The sequence below is a fragment of the Dipodomys ordii genome, unplaced genomic scaffold (genome assembly GCF_000151885.1).
Source record: "Dipodomys ordii isolate 6190 unplaced genomic scaffold, Dord_2.0 Scaffold28, whole genome shotgun sequence".
Lineage (NCBI taxonomy): Eukaryota > Metazoa > Chordata > Mammalia > Rodentia > Heteromyidae > Dipodomys > Dipodomys ordii.
The window spans coordinates 14,302,098-14,319,098 of NW_012267244.1; the positions used below are offsets into that span (position 1 = coordinate 14,302,098).

General features: G+C 45.5%; 1 protein-coding gene across 5 annotated transcripts in view; it reads left to right on the plus strand.

Moving 5' to 3' along the window:
- The first annotated feature begins 5,508 nt into the window (after window positions 1–5,508).
- Pik3r1 (phosphoinositide-3-kinase, regulatory subunit 1 (alpha)) overlaps window positions 5,509–17,001 on the plus strand; it is an 81,534-nt gene continuing 70,041 nt past the window's right edge. Inside the window, exons 1-3 of one of the 5 annotated variants that reach the window (XM_013015885.1) lie at window positions 5,509–5,724; window positions 6,665–6,738; window positions 14,223–14,915. In XM_013015885.1, coding sequence (XP_012871339.1) covers window positions 14,582–14,915 — 334 coding nt within the window. In that variant the 5' untranslated portion in view covers window positions 5,509–5,724; window positions 6,665–6,738; window positions 14,223–14,581. The other 4 variants (XM_013015883.1, XM_013015884.1, XM_013015881.1 and 1 more) reach the window with 4 other exon arrangements.

Consider the following 17,001-nt stretch of genomic DNA (forward strand, 5'->3'; position numbering starts at 1 on the left):
CGAACCCAGGGCCTCAGGCATGTAAGGCAAGCACTCTACCACTGAGCCACCTTCCCAGCCCCTCTTCTAGCTATTTCTTATAAATTGGAATCATACTTTTTTTTTTTTTCTGATGTCTAACTTCTTTCAGTTGGTCCTTTTTTTTTTTTTTTGTTGGACATGGGTCTTGTACTCTGGGCCTGGGCCCTGTCCCTCAGCTCTTCAGCTCAAGGCAAGCACTCTACCACCTGAGCCACAGCGCCACTTCCGGTTTTCTGGTGGTTTATTAGAGATAAGAGTTTCACAGACTTTCCTGCCTGAGCTGGATTTGAACCATGATCCTCAGATCTTAGCCTCCTGAGTTGCTAGGATTACAGGCGTGAGCCACCGGCTCCTGGCTCAGAACTCCCTTTTTATAACTGAATATATTCATGTATCTTTACCTGAAACTATCATTAAGTGCCTCATCATCTTCATTCATACTGCTTCATTTATTTGCAATCTATTGTCAAATTACAATGACTGAAATGCTAAAAGAGATAGCAAAGTGTCGCTGGAGGTATGGCACAGGGTTCTAGCACTGCTCACTCGCCAAGTTAAGGATTCCCAGAGCATGAGCTCTGATTAGAGACCTTTGAGCCTAGTGACTATGCTTTGACTCTCTCTCCAAGACATGGCTGGGAGATTCCCCCTCCTAATAAGTCAATGGCATGCAGTGTAACAGCACCTAGGAGCCTCAAATCTACAGAATGAGAATTGTATTCCTGTTCATCCTCTGAATTCTTACTGTGCTACTAAGCATTCTGGTTAATCACTTTTGGAATGTTGCTCTATAATAGGTGTTTAAGCTGGATAACACATAATAGGTAATGATAGTAATGCACAGATAGTAAAGATAGTAATGCACAGATTAATTTCCCCTAAACACATTTTAGTTACCAGGCAGGATAGAAGGTAAAGGAAAAACATTGGGCAAAAGGTCCCACAGTTCCATCTTACCCATTGCCAACCTAGCCATTGCATGCCTACACTGCCTGGTGCTGTTGGAGAGCAAAACCCACGTCCTTAGACCAGCATAAGCCCATGCTTCTTGGCTGACCTTTCTTACTTTAAGCACACTTAATTTTATGATGTACAGCATCATAAAATCACAAACTGGTGGCCATCACACTAATATGGCCTAACCCACATTTCAAAAAATGTTAATTGCCAGCATTTAATCATTGGGAAATTGCCCAGAAAAAAAAGTCTGGATTTTCAGCTTCCTTCTGAAAATTGCAAGGCCTGGTGAATGTGTGACGACATCATTGTGCGACAGCTCTAACCTTACCTCCAGACTGAGCTGCTCCTTGTCAGGCCAGCGTTTGGACTCTTCCCCAGCTTCAGGGTCCTGATGGCACCATTCCTGCCTGGAATCTCCAAGGCCATGGCTCTTCAAAGCTGGTTTCACATTGGAATCACATAAGGAGATGTAAAAATAACTGAGAATTTGATACGATCCATCTGGGATGAAGACCAGGTAATGGGATTTTTATGAGCTCCCCGGGCAAAGGCAAGGTGCCATTGGGGACCTCTAAGAGCTTCCTAAAGTTTAACTTGAATAAGAATTGCCTGAGAACCTTGCTCAACTGCTGATTGCAGTTCCTGGGGTCTAATAGAGAGCCAAGGATTATACATTTCTACAAAGTTCTTACTGATAGCCTAGGGAATCTTACTATAAGGCTCTAAGACATTTATATTTATTAAGTTTGGATTTTGAACCCTAAAAAGACATACCCAGGTTTCAAGTGTACGAAGCTTGTTCTAACATTCAAATTGAGTTAGCTGGAGTGATGGAGGCAAGTCAAAGCACCTCCCTGTCTATCTTTGGACAAGCTGTCTTCTCTGTTTGAGCCACTCAAATCCTCACTGTATGGAAATTGTCTTGGATCTCTTGCTTCTGACCCATGTTTGCAGTTATGCATTATATATGTATCCCTGTTGAACACTGTACATCCTCAGACATCAGGAGCTATTCGGTGGGGGTGCCAGCTGACAGCCAACCAACTGGCTGGTTATACATTGAACAGTGAGATTCATAGGTTTCTATGAACATTTTATTATGGTGGGCTCGAGTGTGTCCCAGAGGTCCTAGCAATGTTTGACCAACTCTAGCATGCATCAACTGTCTTGAAGGGCTTATTAAAGCAGATTGCTGTAGCCCATCCCAGCAGTTCTTCCATGAGGACAGACTTTATGTTCCCAAGTGAGTGAATTCTCAGGTTCTGTTGTAATGACTTGGAAGGCAAGTGGAGGTACTTTGGGACCCCTGGCCTCACTATCTGACTACACCATATAACAATGCTATTTGAGGTTTCCAAGTAAGATTTAATTAAAGAAAAAGGTTATTTAAAAAATAAATCTGGCTTTGTGTCAGCAGCTCAAGCTTGTAATCTTAGCTACTCAAAAAGCTGAGATCTGAGGATCACAGTTCAAAGCCAGCCCAAACAGAAAAGTCCATGAGACTCTTAACTTCAATTAAACATCCAAAAAGCTGGAAATGAAGCTGTGGCTTAAGTGATAGAGCACTAGCCTTGAGCACAAAAGCTCAGACAGTGCTCTAGCCCTGAGTTCAAATCCCAGGACAGGCATGTGTGTGCACACATAAAAAATGTGAATATTAATATTGTATTGCTTTTTGCTTCTTCATAGAAATCAATGAAAAATAAAAATAAAATGTTAACACTAGTGATGTTGGGGTTAGGTATCAATTTAATACAAATGAAAGATTATTTAGTCCCTGTATATGGAAAAAGATCTTTCTATGTTTCATGGGACATGTGTGGATTCCAGCAATGTGTTCAACTAGGACAGAAAAAAGAAAAACACAACATATGTTGAGGATAAGTTGTCAAAGAATGTCTAAAATAGGAAGTACAATTAGGGATTTTGTGCTGGTTTTAGCTTTGAAGGTGAAGAGAACATACATCCCTTTATAGGAACTTGGCATGTACAAAGGGCTTCCACTCTTGGCATTTCTTCAAAATTGGACTTAAAGGAAATAATGCAAACATCAGAGAAGTTTCATCTCTGCTTATTTGACTGGTTGTAAATAATTCTACTACAAGGTGAGACACACCATTCACTTTACACAGTACATGCCAAGAATGTATCTTGGTCAATTTCAGATTTATTTTTAGGTGGAATGGATTCTTTTTTTCTTAGTGAATTTTTGATTTTGTAAATATATTTTATTATTATTAATATAAAGGTGATGTATAAAGGGGTTACGGTTACTAAAGTCATGTAATGAGGACATTTCTTTTTGGAGAATGTCATTCCTTCCCTTGCTCTCTCTCAGTTTTTCCCCCCCATCCTCACCCACAAGTATATGTCAACATAGTATCTAGTGAGTACCACTGATGCATTTGTTCACCCTTTGTCCCTTCATTTCTGTCTTCCCCTTACCCTCCCAAAGACAGATAAAAGAACAAATAAGACAAAAAGAAACAAAAACAACAACAAATATAAAAACTGTTTTCCCTCTCTTGGTGAAGTCTTAAACATGATGTAGGTAGCTGCTGGGTTTTTGTATCTCAGCTTCAAGAGACATTCTGGATTAACAGAAACATTAGATATGTGGGACTGTTCCATTAGAATGTGAGTAACCTTTAAAAGTGAGTAATTTTGTTTCCTATAGGTAGTGAATTTCAACATTTTTTTCTTTCCATTTCCAATGGCTACAGAAACAAACCACCAAATTCAAAGTTTAACTTTTTTTGAAGTCAGGTCTTGAACTCAGGGCCTAGGTGCTGTCCCTTAGCTTCTTTTTTGTGGAAGGATAGTGCACTTTGAACCACAGAGCTACTTCTGGTTTTCTGTTGGCAAATTGGAGATAAAAGTCTCACAGACTTTCCTGCCTAGGCTGGCTTTGAATAATGATTCTCAAATCTCAGCCTCCTGAGTAGCTAGGATTACAAGCTTGAGCCACCAGAACCTAGCTTCTCTCTGTCTCTCTGTGTCTCTCTCATTTTTAAAGTAATATTCCTGGATGAGAGAGAATGATGGAGGCAGTTGACATTAATCACGATGTACCGTACTTAGATCAATATGCTTATAAGCTGACATTTTGAATTGAAACCCATCTGTACAATTACGTAAAGACCAAAAATTTTTGCCAGGTGCCAATGCCTCACGTCTGTAATTCTACCTATTCAGGAGGCTGAGATCTGAGGACCATGGTTCGAAGCCAGCCAGGGCAGGAAAGTCTGTGAGACTCTTATCTCCAGTTAATCACAGAAGAAGCCAGTGGTACTGTAGCTCAAGTGGTAAAGTCCTAGCCTTGAGCAAAAGGAGCTTAGGTGCAGTGCTCAGGCCCAGGCCCAGCTTCCCCCCCCCCAAAAAAAAAAAGAAAGAAAAAGAAAAATTTAATACTAATACATTTAAAAAAGTAATATACCTGCAAAAGCTTTGGAGAGGAGCTGTAAAGGGAGTTTCTAGGCACTCGGGGCTGGTGCGTGCTAGTCTCTAAACTCCCCCCCCCCCGAATTCTAGAAAAAGCTTTAAAAAAAAAAAAAGCAGGCTCCTATCTGTGTAAATAGGGACAAGAGCAACATACCGGGTGCTAGCCTTCCATCTCATCAGGGGAAGGTTTGAACCAGTTTTTCTCCAGCAACTTACGTAACGATTTATTCCAGGGATCTGCATTTTGCAATTAAGAACATTTAAGAAATAGAAGCGATCTGACTTTCTCCCACCTGGCCCCGAGCATCGAGGGGCCAGTCCTCGGTCTGTGCGACCTACATTTGCTCGGCATTTCAGGATTGCTAGGGATCGAGCCGTGTCTGCTCTACACGTGAAAGTCTTTCCTCCTGCAGGAGTCGCCGGGCTCCCCACGGGGCCGAGCCCGGCTCCCGGCGTCCGCTGCCCGCTGCGGGCGCTCGTCCTCCGGGTGCACCCTTTCACCCCGCCTTCGCCCCCGGGACGCCACGTGAGGTGGCGCGGTTTTTCCGCCCACTTGGGAAGGCTGTGCCGGCGAGGTCAGGAATTCCATGGCCTCCCGGCTCTGGCGAGCTCAGCGATCCGCGTTTCCCCTACTCCCAAACCGCCCAGTGGAGGTTCCAAAAAGTTGGGGATTGGCAGCAACGCAGTAGAGCCGGCTTCCAGGGAGGCTCGAACTTGCCCGGGTCCTCCCCAGCTTCCACCGCCCCAGACCCGGGAGACGCCCAGCCAAGTCGGACTAGCCTCGGGCGTGCAAAGCCAGAGCGCTCCGCGGCGGGGGGGAAGCTGCGCGCCGCCCTACCGCCCCGGGCATCCCCGCGGCAGGGGGCGGAAGGCGCGGGCGCCGCGAGAGGGGTCAGCCCGGCCGGAGCTCCACTCGCCCGCCCGGACGGCCCCGGGGCGCAGAAGCCGGCGCCGTGAGTGGCAGAGGCGAGGGCGTGGAGCGGGCGGAGAGGGGCGTGTCCGCGAGCGCTGGTTGGAGGGCGGAGCCGGGGGGGGTGACGGCCCGGGAGGCGGGGCCGCGCCGGGCGCAGGAGCTGTGGGCGCACGGCGAAGAGTCGGGAGCAGCTGGAGCGGACTTGGAGGAAGCGACGGCCGCGGCGAGGGCAGCGGCGGAGCGAGCGCCTTGGAGCCGTGGAGCTGAGCTCGCAGCGAGGAGCGGCTCGCGGGCCGGAGCGGAGTTCAGAGGCGCGCGGGGAGCCGTGAGCTCTGGAGGCCGGGGCTGCACGGGCCGGGCGGAGGAAGGAAAGCGGCTGGCGGGAGGAGGTAGGCGGCGGCGGCGGCGGCGGGTCCGGGTGTGTGTGTGTGTGTGCTCGGGAGGGGGAGGCAGTGCGTGCGCGCGGCGGACGCCGCTCGCTTCCTGTCACCGGCAGTCGCTTCTCTTTCTGCAGAACCCAGTCGGGAGAGGGGGGTGGGAAGCGGGCCGGTGCCGCGTCCCCCTTCCTGCGCCGCCCCCCTGCACCCCCCTCCCCGACCCCAGGCGCTAGCACCTCCCCTCCCCACGCCGGGCCACCCGGCGGCATTCCCGGGGCTCCCGGCCCTCCTCCGAGCCGGTGTGCACGCCGCCGGCTGTGTTCGCCCCGGGGAGTTGCCCGGGATCTCTGGCTGCCCGCGTCCGGCACCGCACGCTTCCGAGGGGCCACCTGGCTGCGCCTGGCGGCGGCAGTTTCCCGGGGCCATCACCCCAGGAGGAGTGCGCCCTGACCCCGCTGCCTTGGCGTTTAACGGAAAGGAGCACCCAGGTCTCCCCCCCCACCCCCCCCGCGGCCCTCCAGCTGCAGGCCGGGCCCCCGGGGCGGCGGTGGTCCCCGGAGCTCGCTTCCACTCCAGCCCCCGCCGGCCCAAGTTTGCCGCCCTCCCCTTCCGGGGTGGGGGAAGTGCGCCCTGGGGCGGTTAGGGTCCGGGGCCCGACCGGGCTCGGGCCAGGTTGCTGGAAGCATGATTTAGCGGGGTCTCGGCACCGCCCGGAAACCTAGCTTTGTGTGTGTGCGTGTGTGTGTGCGTGTGTGTGTGTGCGCGCGTGTGTGTGTGTGTGCGCGCGCGCGCGCGCGTGTATGGCGGGGCGAGACTGGAGGGACCTGCCCAGCAATATGGAGCCGGCTGGGGAAAGCCTGCGAGCGTGCCAGCCGGAGCTGAAATGTAGCGGAGACGGGTGGGGGAGGATGGTCTTGGAAGCCGCGGATCTAACCCTCCCTTCCTTCCCAAGGGCAGAAACTATCCCGCTGATCCCGAGACAAAAGACCCAGCCAAAGCTCTGGACAGGCACCCGGGTACCGAAATGTATGTTGCTAACCCGAATTCGAGCCTGAGAATGCGAGGATGTGCGCGGAATGGCTGTTCCGTGTTGAATGCCGAGTGTGTCAGGCGCAAGATTTGGGGAAGTTCAGCTTCGGGGCGCTGTGCATACCGGAAAGGTCTCACTTCCACCGTTAATTCCCGGCGGAGCTGCGTGCGGGCGCTATTGGTCTCGGTGTGAGTTTTTTTTTTTTTTAAACTTTATTTGGGGGGATTTCATGGCAATTTTCTTCTTCTTCTCCCCACCCCCTTCTTTGAGTCTTTGTCAAATAGTGCGAGATAAGAATGGATAAAGCAGTTCCGGGTTTTGGGTACAGTGTGAGAGTCTGTCCTATCAAGAGTGAGAAGTTTTGAGTTTGGGCCGTGAAGTGGGATTTTTTTTTCCAAAGCTTACTGACCTAGACTTTTATGTGGAAATCCCTTTTGATATTCAGTTAGCTTGTGGCACGTTTTGGCAACCTTCAAGATGGTTGGTTATGAGCTAGGGAAGGATTGGAGGGTCATTTCTGGATCAGGCTATTAGGTGACTTGTGCACCAGAGGGGGGGGAGCCACTAGCAGCTTTTATAATTGCAGAAGGAAATAAAACTCCACACCGGCTCTTTTTGACAGATTATACTGTTCTTGAACTGCTTAAAGTCAGCAGATGGTATTTTTAGATACAAGAATTGTTTAAACTTTGGGAAACAAGTGTTTTGCTCATTACCAAAAAAGTTACGATCCCCCCCCCCCATTTGCAAAGTTCGGTGTTTCAGAGGTAAGTTTTAAATTGTAAAGGCCAGTGGAAGGGAAGGCTTCCTGCTTTGCAGACGTACTGGGTAGTGTTCTTGCTGGTTCATACCTGTTGCAGGTAGGTACTATAGGGCCATGCTATTTTTCCTTAGGAGTCTCTAGAGTTTTAAGAGTGGAAATACCGTGAGTGTGTGTGTGTGTGTGTGTGTGTGTGTATGAGAGAGAGATACTGGCTTCAAACTGTTACTGAATTTGCTTTTAACTTTGATCTTGATTTGGGACTTCTCCCTAGTTGCATAACAGAGCGCTGCAATGTACACATGGTTAGCTGCTGTTTTATCTGATTAAAAAAATGATGATACTAAGGTGTTCTTTCACATTTGTGGTTCTGCATCATCTGTGCCTAAAAGTATTTAACTGATCGTTCATTGGTTGTTGTTTTCTTTAGCCATTTCTTGAAATTCATATATTTGAAGTGTGAAGTGTTTTTTGGGAACCAGAAGTGGTACAGGAAATGGTAGGTAGCGATCCACATTTTGGCTTTGACAGTGGAAATGGTGGTAAGAAACACTTGTCTTCAGGAAATATCGAATACACCTTAGCTGATGTTTGGAGGGCTTTTGAATTAATTTTTTGAGACTATTCTTTATTAATGTATATTACTTGCACAAAATAATGCACTTATTGTGACATTTTCATACCTTTCGATAAATGATCAAGTTTAGTTACTCGCATTTCCCTCTGTTCTAATGGTCTGTGAAGATCTAAGTCTTTCCTTGAAGGTCTTTGAGTCTCAAGTGTAGATCTATTTAATCTAAGCAAACTTTGTACTGTTAAAAGTCCATTCCTTTCCTGAATAAGATTTTCCATATTGCTCTAATGTTTAGGGTGGTGGATTGAAATTTTCTTTATTAATGAAACTCTGGAAAACTACAAAGTTATCAGTAGACGGCATAATAAAATTATATCACCTTTTTTATTAAAAGTGTAGGTTGTAATTAATTTTTAAAAGCACTTATATTTATTGCATTTTTCCCAGCCTTGTCCGCCTACAACCTAGTGTGATAATTTGCCAATGTTTCTGCCAATACTCTTATTGAAGTTACTTGCCTGAGAGCGGCAATTAAAGGCAAATTCATGTATACTAACCCAAATGAACTGAAAAATAGATGGTAATTACTTAAACTTGTCAGCCTAGCTTGGGTTAGAGATCTCTGTCTCTTCGTCTCTGTCTCTCTCAAAGCCTAGAATGATTGTTGTACAGGCTTTACTGGAAGAAACAAAAGGAACTTTACTAAAAAAAACATCTTTGGAGATCTTGTTCAGCAAGCATTGTTTTCCTGTAAAGTAAATCAAATACATACCCACAGGCACCTGTAGTCAAAATAGTTTTCTGGTTAATGATCACCCTGGAGACTATTTGGTTCAAGGGTGAGGAGGCTCCACCAACCAACTGCAGTTAGACAGTTGAGTTGGTAAATCCGGAGGTTCCTGGATGGGCTCTTGGCTAAACCTAGCCCTAGGCTAGCCTTCCTCCTGGGTTGCTTCCACCCTACCTCCAGTCGCCTGTACTGGGTCTATACCCTGTGGACTTAGTGTCTTCATTCCCTCTAGGGGGTTGCTTTATTTTATTTTATTTTTTCTTTTTGAAGCATGCCAGGGACCAGCCACTAAGCCATTCTGGAGCTAAGTGGTGTCCCCAACTTTCTTCCCTTACTGCCCCTATGCACTTCCCTGGCCCCTCCATGATCTCTGGAACTCCGACCTATTCAGAGCCACACTTCAGGTAGAAAGAACGACTTGGACAAAGTCCCCATGCAGGCTTTATCTGGCTATTTACAGCAGTGTTTTATTTTAGATAGCTTCAGGATCCATTTAGAACTGGCTTGCTGAACTTAAAGGTAGTGCAAGAGAAAATTCCTGGCAGATGCTTGTTTCTGTTTTAAATCTGAGTTGTAGAAATGACAAGAGACATTCAATGTGACCCTTACTAGAAGTTCTATTATTACTAAGAGTAGTAATGCCGCGGTAGCAGTTTGCCCTGTAGCTTCAGGCATGTTATTTAACTTGTCTTTGCTTGCTATCCCTTCAGAAAATGGTGATGGTAATTGTATCCAGGGTGGTGAGCTGGTACATGTACAACTTTTAAGAACTCTGCCTGGCACATAGTAGCCACTGAAGTGTTGTTAACTATACTAAAGTCTTGCCGTAACTCATGGAGCGCTGTGCTTTGTGTAATTGCCTTTAGTCTGCATAATAACCAGGGGTACTATAGGTCTGCTTATTGTGTCTGTCTCACAGACACAATACGGATACGGAGAGGTTTAAGTGACTTGCCCACAATTATTTAGGCACTGATGAGGGCAGCTGCCTCTGTCTGCAGCTCAGTGTTCATCCTTCTTGCCATGGACTTTTAAGGAATAGCATTTCTTTTTCACAAGAAGAGGGACTTTCGGCTGTCTCCTCTTGTCCTCTCTTTAGATACCCTATGAGGATGCTGAAACCAAACCAGTGAGCCTCATCATGCCTCTTCTAGGTGGGTAGGATCTGTTCTACTAGTTGTCTTCCTCTTTCTCCAGCCTCCCTGTAATGACTAGAGTGTCTGCGGACTGCGTTCAGTCCTCTGCCTCTCTTACTATGCTCAGGGGCATCCAGTACTGTGAGTGCTTTTCAAAGAGCCCTGTCTCCTTAGTGTGTCACCTGCTATGTGCTGTTGACCCCCTTGTCAGCAGAGATTGTAGGCTCTAGACTCTGCTTGCCTGGGTTACCCACTCAGACTAGAGCTTGACAGCAACCAGCGCACTGTAGTTAACTAGTTGCTTTGAAAATGAATGTTGAGATGTTTGATGTCTGTAACTTTCAGTTCAGGTTGAGCCCATCTCCCCATTTTAATGGAGGTGAAATACATACACTATGAAATTCACCCTAGCCCCATTATTTTAAATGGAAGCTATAGTAACTGGTTTTGTGTACTAGGTTATTTTCACTTGGTTCAGTTTGATTTTTTTTTTATGGTCTTCAGAAATTTGAAAGCTGGAAAGAGTTTCAAATAATGACTTTTTTTTTTAAGGGAATGTATGGATTGAGGTGGAGTACTTGCCCTAGACTCAGAGCTAGGTTCGAGTTAGGTTGTATATGTGAGGGTTACATAGGTATTGCCAGATGCCTCAAGCTGCTAGATCTTCTGAAGTCCTGGGGAGAACTAGAGAGAGAGGAAAGAATCTACCAGTCCTTTAGATAAGACGAAACTCTGGATTGAAGCTTCGTATATCTCCCTGGGGAGGAGTTAACTTGTTAGAAATTATGCAGTAAGGGGCTTAGGGTAGGATAGAGGACAGATGCCAAGAGGGATACAGGTGGCAGAAGCTAAGCTCATAGAACAGAAATGGGCAGAATTCCAGAAGTGGGCAGCCTTCCAGAAGTGGTGTGCCTAGGGTTCTTCCATTCACTGCTTTATGGACTTCTTAGGCAAGAATGAATTTAAATAAAGTCTGGGGGTAAGAGGATGGGGGGAGGAATATGCATGGCTGACATGCTGGATGTTGGACTTGGGGTTGTTGCTTAGCTGTGATGGCCTGTTTTTGTTCAGATAGGTGACAGAGCAAAATAATAATCTCAGCAAGCCTACTCTGTCTTGAGAGTAAAAGCAGGCCTTCAAGGTTTGCCTGGACAGCCAGCTTAGGCAAGATTCTGCACTGTTAATACAATTGACATATCTGGGCTGTCCCTGGGTATCCCAGCAAGCTGAGTGGGGAAGTAGGTTTTGGTAATGGCAGAAGTGGAGGTTGTATGGATTAGGCTGCCAGAATCTGAATTTAGATGTACTTCTCAATTTCTGCATGTAATCATAGCTAAGGTACTAAACTTGCTCCTCTGGAATTCCTCATATGTAATGTGAGAAAATTGGTAGTATATGCCTTTTGTGGTTATCTTGAAGACTGAATGGGTTAATAGACACATAAGTATCAGAAGACCTTGGTGATAACAACAGTGACTCATTCAGATGGGCATGGCAGTCAGGAGAGAGCATTCAGGGTACAGTGAGAGTAGAAATGCCTGCCTCCTTTGCTCTACAGATGTCTCTCTGAACTTTGGCACCACATGATCAAGTCCTACCCAAATAAATGTCCTGTCTGCTCTCCCTCTTTTATAATCACGCTCCTAAAACCACTTAACTGACACAGAATCATGGCTGACCTTGATTGTTAAACCTGCCCCCTGTTTGCATCAGTCTCCCTGGCTGTGATTGTGGCATCTCACAAGACAGGAATACCATGTTCTACTGCAGTCTCTGAGTCATAGAAGGTGTACGGCTCCTTTGTCCAACGAGGAGCCACAATTCTTCACGGATTTTCTTACAAAGAAAAAGTAAAGTTCTGGCAAGGCCAGGGAGAGTATGAAGGCCCTAGAAGTCTTTGCAGTTTCTGGATACCTCTTCGTTTTCCTACAGGTTTATCTACAGATGGATTCAAGCAGTTTTCAGTTAGATCTTAAAAAGAAAATAGAAGCTGAGCACCAGGTGGCTTACACCTATAATCCTAGCTACTAGGCTGAGATCTGAGGATCATGGTTCAAAGCTAACTGGAACAGACAAATCCTGAAGACTCCTATTTCTAATCAACCCAAAGAAAGTTGAACTAGAAGCATGGCTTAAATGTAGGGCAAAAGCCTTGAGTAAAAAAGCCAAATGAGAGCTAGAGGCCCAGAATTCCAGCGCGCGCGCGTTTGTGTACACGTGCGTGCACGGGCGCACCCTTTTCCTCACTGCAGTGCCCCTTGTGAGAGATAAACATACTATACCTAGCTATCTAGGTGTGCTTGCTATCCAGGGCCTGCTTGGTGGTTGCTCCAGGCTGAGATCATTGTTCTCCCTTCTGTTAAGAATCTTACTGATTTAGGCTCTCCTTCCCCCTCCTCTCCCTCTACTCAGCCATACACTAACAGGAAAAGCTTTCAAAACTGTTGAGGCAGATTTGGAGGAATTAAATTATTCTTCGGCATATTGCCTGGTTTCCAAGCATTTAGGGATATGCAAATTTCCATGTTCTTTAGACTTCTGTGTCTCCTTTGTACATCAGTCTTAAAAATGAGATTTGCTTGTTCTACATTCTTGTGTGAATTTATGCAATGAATATTTAATTCGGTTCTGGATCTTTCTAAAGGAGAGGCTTTCTTCAGTATAATATAGCTTATTTTTTTCTCCTATGCTCTGCTGGTGGCATTATTTTTTTTTCTCTGATGAATTTCAAATTAATATTCTTGCTACACAAAGATGTCCAGTATTTGTTTTTACTTCCTTTAATATGCAGCTCTCTTAAGAGTGCTATTGCATTACAGCTAAGAAGCTTTAGCCCTGTGAAGTTGAATACTTTACACTTCTGAATGACAATGAAACAATTAATTTATGATTAGATTTTGCTCCTTAAGATGCCTACATTGAAGAGGGCCTATAATATTAAACTTCTAAAGTGTTTCACTCTTCAAAATTTATAAAAGCTCTCTTTGATACAACACCCTGAAGTTGTGTGACTGTTGTCTTTATTGCTTTATTGTGTGGCCAGCTTAACTGAAACCTTCAGGTTGTTTTTACTCCTTATAATAAAGATAACACAGAGAAGCAAGCAGAGTGCAATGTCTGCGTGCTGTCTAAGAAGCCATTTGCTCTGACTCCTAACTCTCACTGCAGAGTGGAGGTTTGCCAGTTGTTCTGCCCTCACTGCGCTTCGGAAAGGAAAGCCTATTCCCTCTACTAGTCAGCTTTACGGTTCTCTGCAGCAGCAACCTCTCACTCCTCTGTTTTTTTAACTCTTGAAAGTTTAGTTTTGCTATCCTTATCACTTGCTTGGGATCTCCTCTCAGGAAGTCCATGGTGATTCCACAGTCTCCCCTGTGTGGATGCTTCTGCATCCACAGTCTGTTCTTGATTCCTCTGTTCTGGGACATCACATTGTCTCTAATCCTTGAATGTCCCTCAGTTGGATCACTGAGTATTTAGCCCTTAGATCACCATGCCTTCTCTCCCCTCCCATCCATCTTCTCCCTCTTCTCTCCTTTTTTAATTTTTTCTGCAGTGCACCTTTCTTAGCTTTCCTCACGTCTATTCTGTGTGCCAACCCCTCAGACCCTTTGTGTTTGGGTTGGAATTCTCAAGTGTAACTCTTCTGTTGCTTCCCTTTTTCTGTTCTGTTCAGTGCTGCCCCCTGTGAAGTGTATTGTTCACAAACTCATCATCGGTGTGCATCAAGTCACACATGCTTTCCCTGTCTTTTCAGTGGGATAGACTCCTGCTTCTTCCTTTGGCTTCAGATGGATTAGATGGCCCATCCTAGCTCTTCCCAGAATATAACATTCATCTTGTGACAGCAGCACCTGGGATTGTGCCACACATTCCATTCTGTGCTCAGATTCCTGCAATTAGATGCAGTCTTTCCTTCACTTGAACCTCATGGCGCTTAGTGTCTGCCTCTGTTACTGCTTTAACTAATGTTTTGGTTCCTTGTATACTAGTTGTTCTCTGGGACATTGCCACATGCCCACACCCCTCCTCCTATCTCCACCCAGTGTTCTTAGAAGGCAGGGACTGTCTTAGTAGTCTTTTGTGCTCTGTGTCAAGCCATAGCACACTAGCCATGTGTGTCTGCCAGGTTGATTAAGGACTTGTTGAATGGAAATTGGAATTCAGATTCACAGATGGCAAAGTGTGATGTTCATTCATAAGTCTTGTTTTTCCTTTGCTAGGTGAAGCTGCGAGTGAAGTGTGGCAGTACAATCAGAAGACAGATGGACAGTGTGACAGCATCAGAGAGGATTGGGCCTGGCCATGAGAGTCACCCAGCAGGCAGCGAGTTGACAAGTTGCTGAGAAGGAAGCCAGGGGGCACTGTGGCACACAGAGGGAGTGGAGCCTGTCTTCACACACACCATTGATGGAGGACAGATGGACAGCCGGATGGCCATCTCCTCTTAAACCTTCGTCCTCTGCTGGACGCCTATTAGGAATTTTAGCACACTCTCTGAATTTGCTTTCCATCAAAACGTAAATTTGGACTGTTGTATACAGCCAGACTTGACTTGTTGCATGGTAACAGATCTGTAAACATGAGCGCCGAGGGGTACCAGTACAGAGCGCTGTATGACTACAAGAAAGAGAGAGAAGAAGACATTGATCTGCACTTGGGTGACGTATTGACTGTGAATAAAGGGTCCTTGGTAGCCCTTGGATTCAGTGATGGGCAGGAAGCCCGTCCTGAAGAAATTGGCTGGTTAAACGGCTATAATGAAACCACCGGGGAAAGGGGAGACTTCCCAGGAACTTATGTCGAATATATCGGAAGGAAAAAAATCTCACCTCCCACTCCAAAGCCCCGGCCACCGCGACCCCTTCCTGTTGCACCTGGTTCTTCAAAAACCGAAGCAGACAGTGAGCAGCAAGGTCAGCATTGATGAGCAATTCTTTCCCTCTTAAGTTTTGTTTTCTTCTTTTTGGTAAAGAAGATTCTTAGGTTTGGGCTAGGTGCATCCTGGCAACTATACCTGAATTGATATAGAGTACATAAAAGTGTGGTCAGTCATTACTTGGTTAGAGGTGTGTTTTTGTGGGATTGGAGTTTTTATAACAAATAGGGAGATGGTATCTGAGAATCTGTTTGATGCATCTTTAAGTACTGTTTTAGTTGCCATTGAATGATATACCTGTTGCCTTCTTATTCTTGTAATTGGTGTTATATAGCTCGAGGAATCGCTCTGGGAAAGTTGAGAGTAAGTCTAATATAAGCATATTTAATGGAGATATGGTTTGTATGGAAAAATGTAGAGTAATAAAATAACCACAGAACTCAGCAGTGAAGAAATCATTGTTTTTCTAACCTGGTATCTACCTCCTGGTTTCCTCTCCAGGAACACTGTGGCTTAAGCTGAAACCCAATCCTGGAGTTAGCATAAAAGTAAAGGGGTTTCTCTTCCCTCCGGGCCAGTGTCATTCGCAGCACTAATACCTATGGTCTGCTTGGTTGTCAGGAGAGGAAAGCAAAACCTACTCAGTACTTTTCTTAAATGGAAACCACCTCCATTCAAAACCTACTTTCTGTTTATTGGAGATGGTCCATACTTAAGCTTGTTGCACAGTTGTTCGTTTAAGGATTTTTTTTTCTGTTCAGTTTCTCACCACAACTTGCCTTATGCTCAGGCTTGCTGTTTATTATTATCTTCATCGTGTGTGTGTGTGTGTGTGTGTGTGTGTGTGTGTGTGTGTGTGTGTGTGTGGTCTTTTTTCTCTTTCTTTAGAGACTTAGAACTTAATGAGAAGACAAAGTAGGTAGAGCTAGCTAGCAGTGGTTACATATGATATCAGCAATATAGATTTCCAGGAGAGATTCTCATTGTACCATGTCTGCTTTCTTTAGTGTTGGCTATGTCTAACAAAAAGGAAAAACATAATGAGGATAAAGAAGAAGAATACAGGGGAAAAGTTGCCTGTAGCACTGGGTGATAGGATTCAGTGTACTGTGTAAAAGGCAAGAAACTTTCTAAGGACACACGGGAAGGGAAGTTTCACCCTTACTGGACCAAAGTAATCATTGTTTTATAAATGATCATATAATAATACTCAAATAATAGCTTTTATTAGATGACTAAAAAGCAAAAAATACTATTATTATTATTATTATTTCAGGTAAACCAAAAGCCCTTCAGCTCATCCCTACAGAAATAATTTTTTTTTTTGGTTCCAGTCTTGGGGCCTGAACTCCTCAGAGGCTAGGTACTGTCCCTGAATCATTTTGTCAAGGCTAGCACATTACCACTTGGGCCACAGCTCCACTTCCAGCTTAAAAATAGGTTTTTTTTGGTGATTAGAGATAAGAGTCTCACTTTCCTGCCTGACTGGGTTGGTTTCTGTGATCCCCAGGTCTCAGCTTTCTGAGTGGCTAGGATTATAGGCCTAAACCACCAGCACCTGGCTTTGTAGAAATAATTTTATCAGCCCTATTTCTTTTGTAGGGTCACTTAGCAGATTGAAAATAAAAATATCATTGCTTTTCTCCACCAGATTATATGTTTTTTTTTTTTTCTTTTTTTTGGTTGTGGGGCTTGAACTCTGGGCTTGGGCGCTGTCCTTGCACTCTTCAGCTCAAGACAAGTGTTGTACCGCTTGAGCCACAGCTCCACTTGTGGTTTTCCAGTGGTTTATTGGAGATAAGAGTCTCATGGACTTTTCCTGCCTGGGCTGGCTTTGAACCGTGATTCTCAGATCTCAGCCTCCTGAGTAGCTAGGATTACAGGCGTGAGCCACTGATGCCCAGCTAGATTATATGTTTTTGTTTTTTGTTTTTTTTTTGGGTACGGTTGTGAGGCCTGAACTCTGGGCCTGGGCGCTGTCCCTCAGCTCTTCAGTTCAAGGCTAGTGCTCTACCACTTGAGCCACAGCGCTACTTCTGGCTTTTTTCTTTTTGCTTATGTGGTGCTGAGGAATCGAACCCAGGGCCTCATGCATGCAAGGCAAGCACTCTACCACTGAGCCA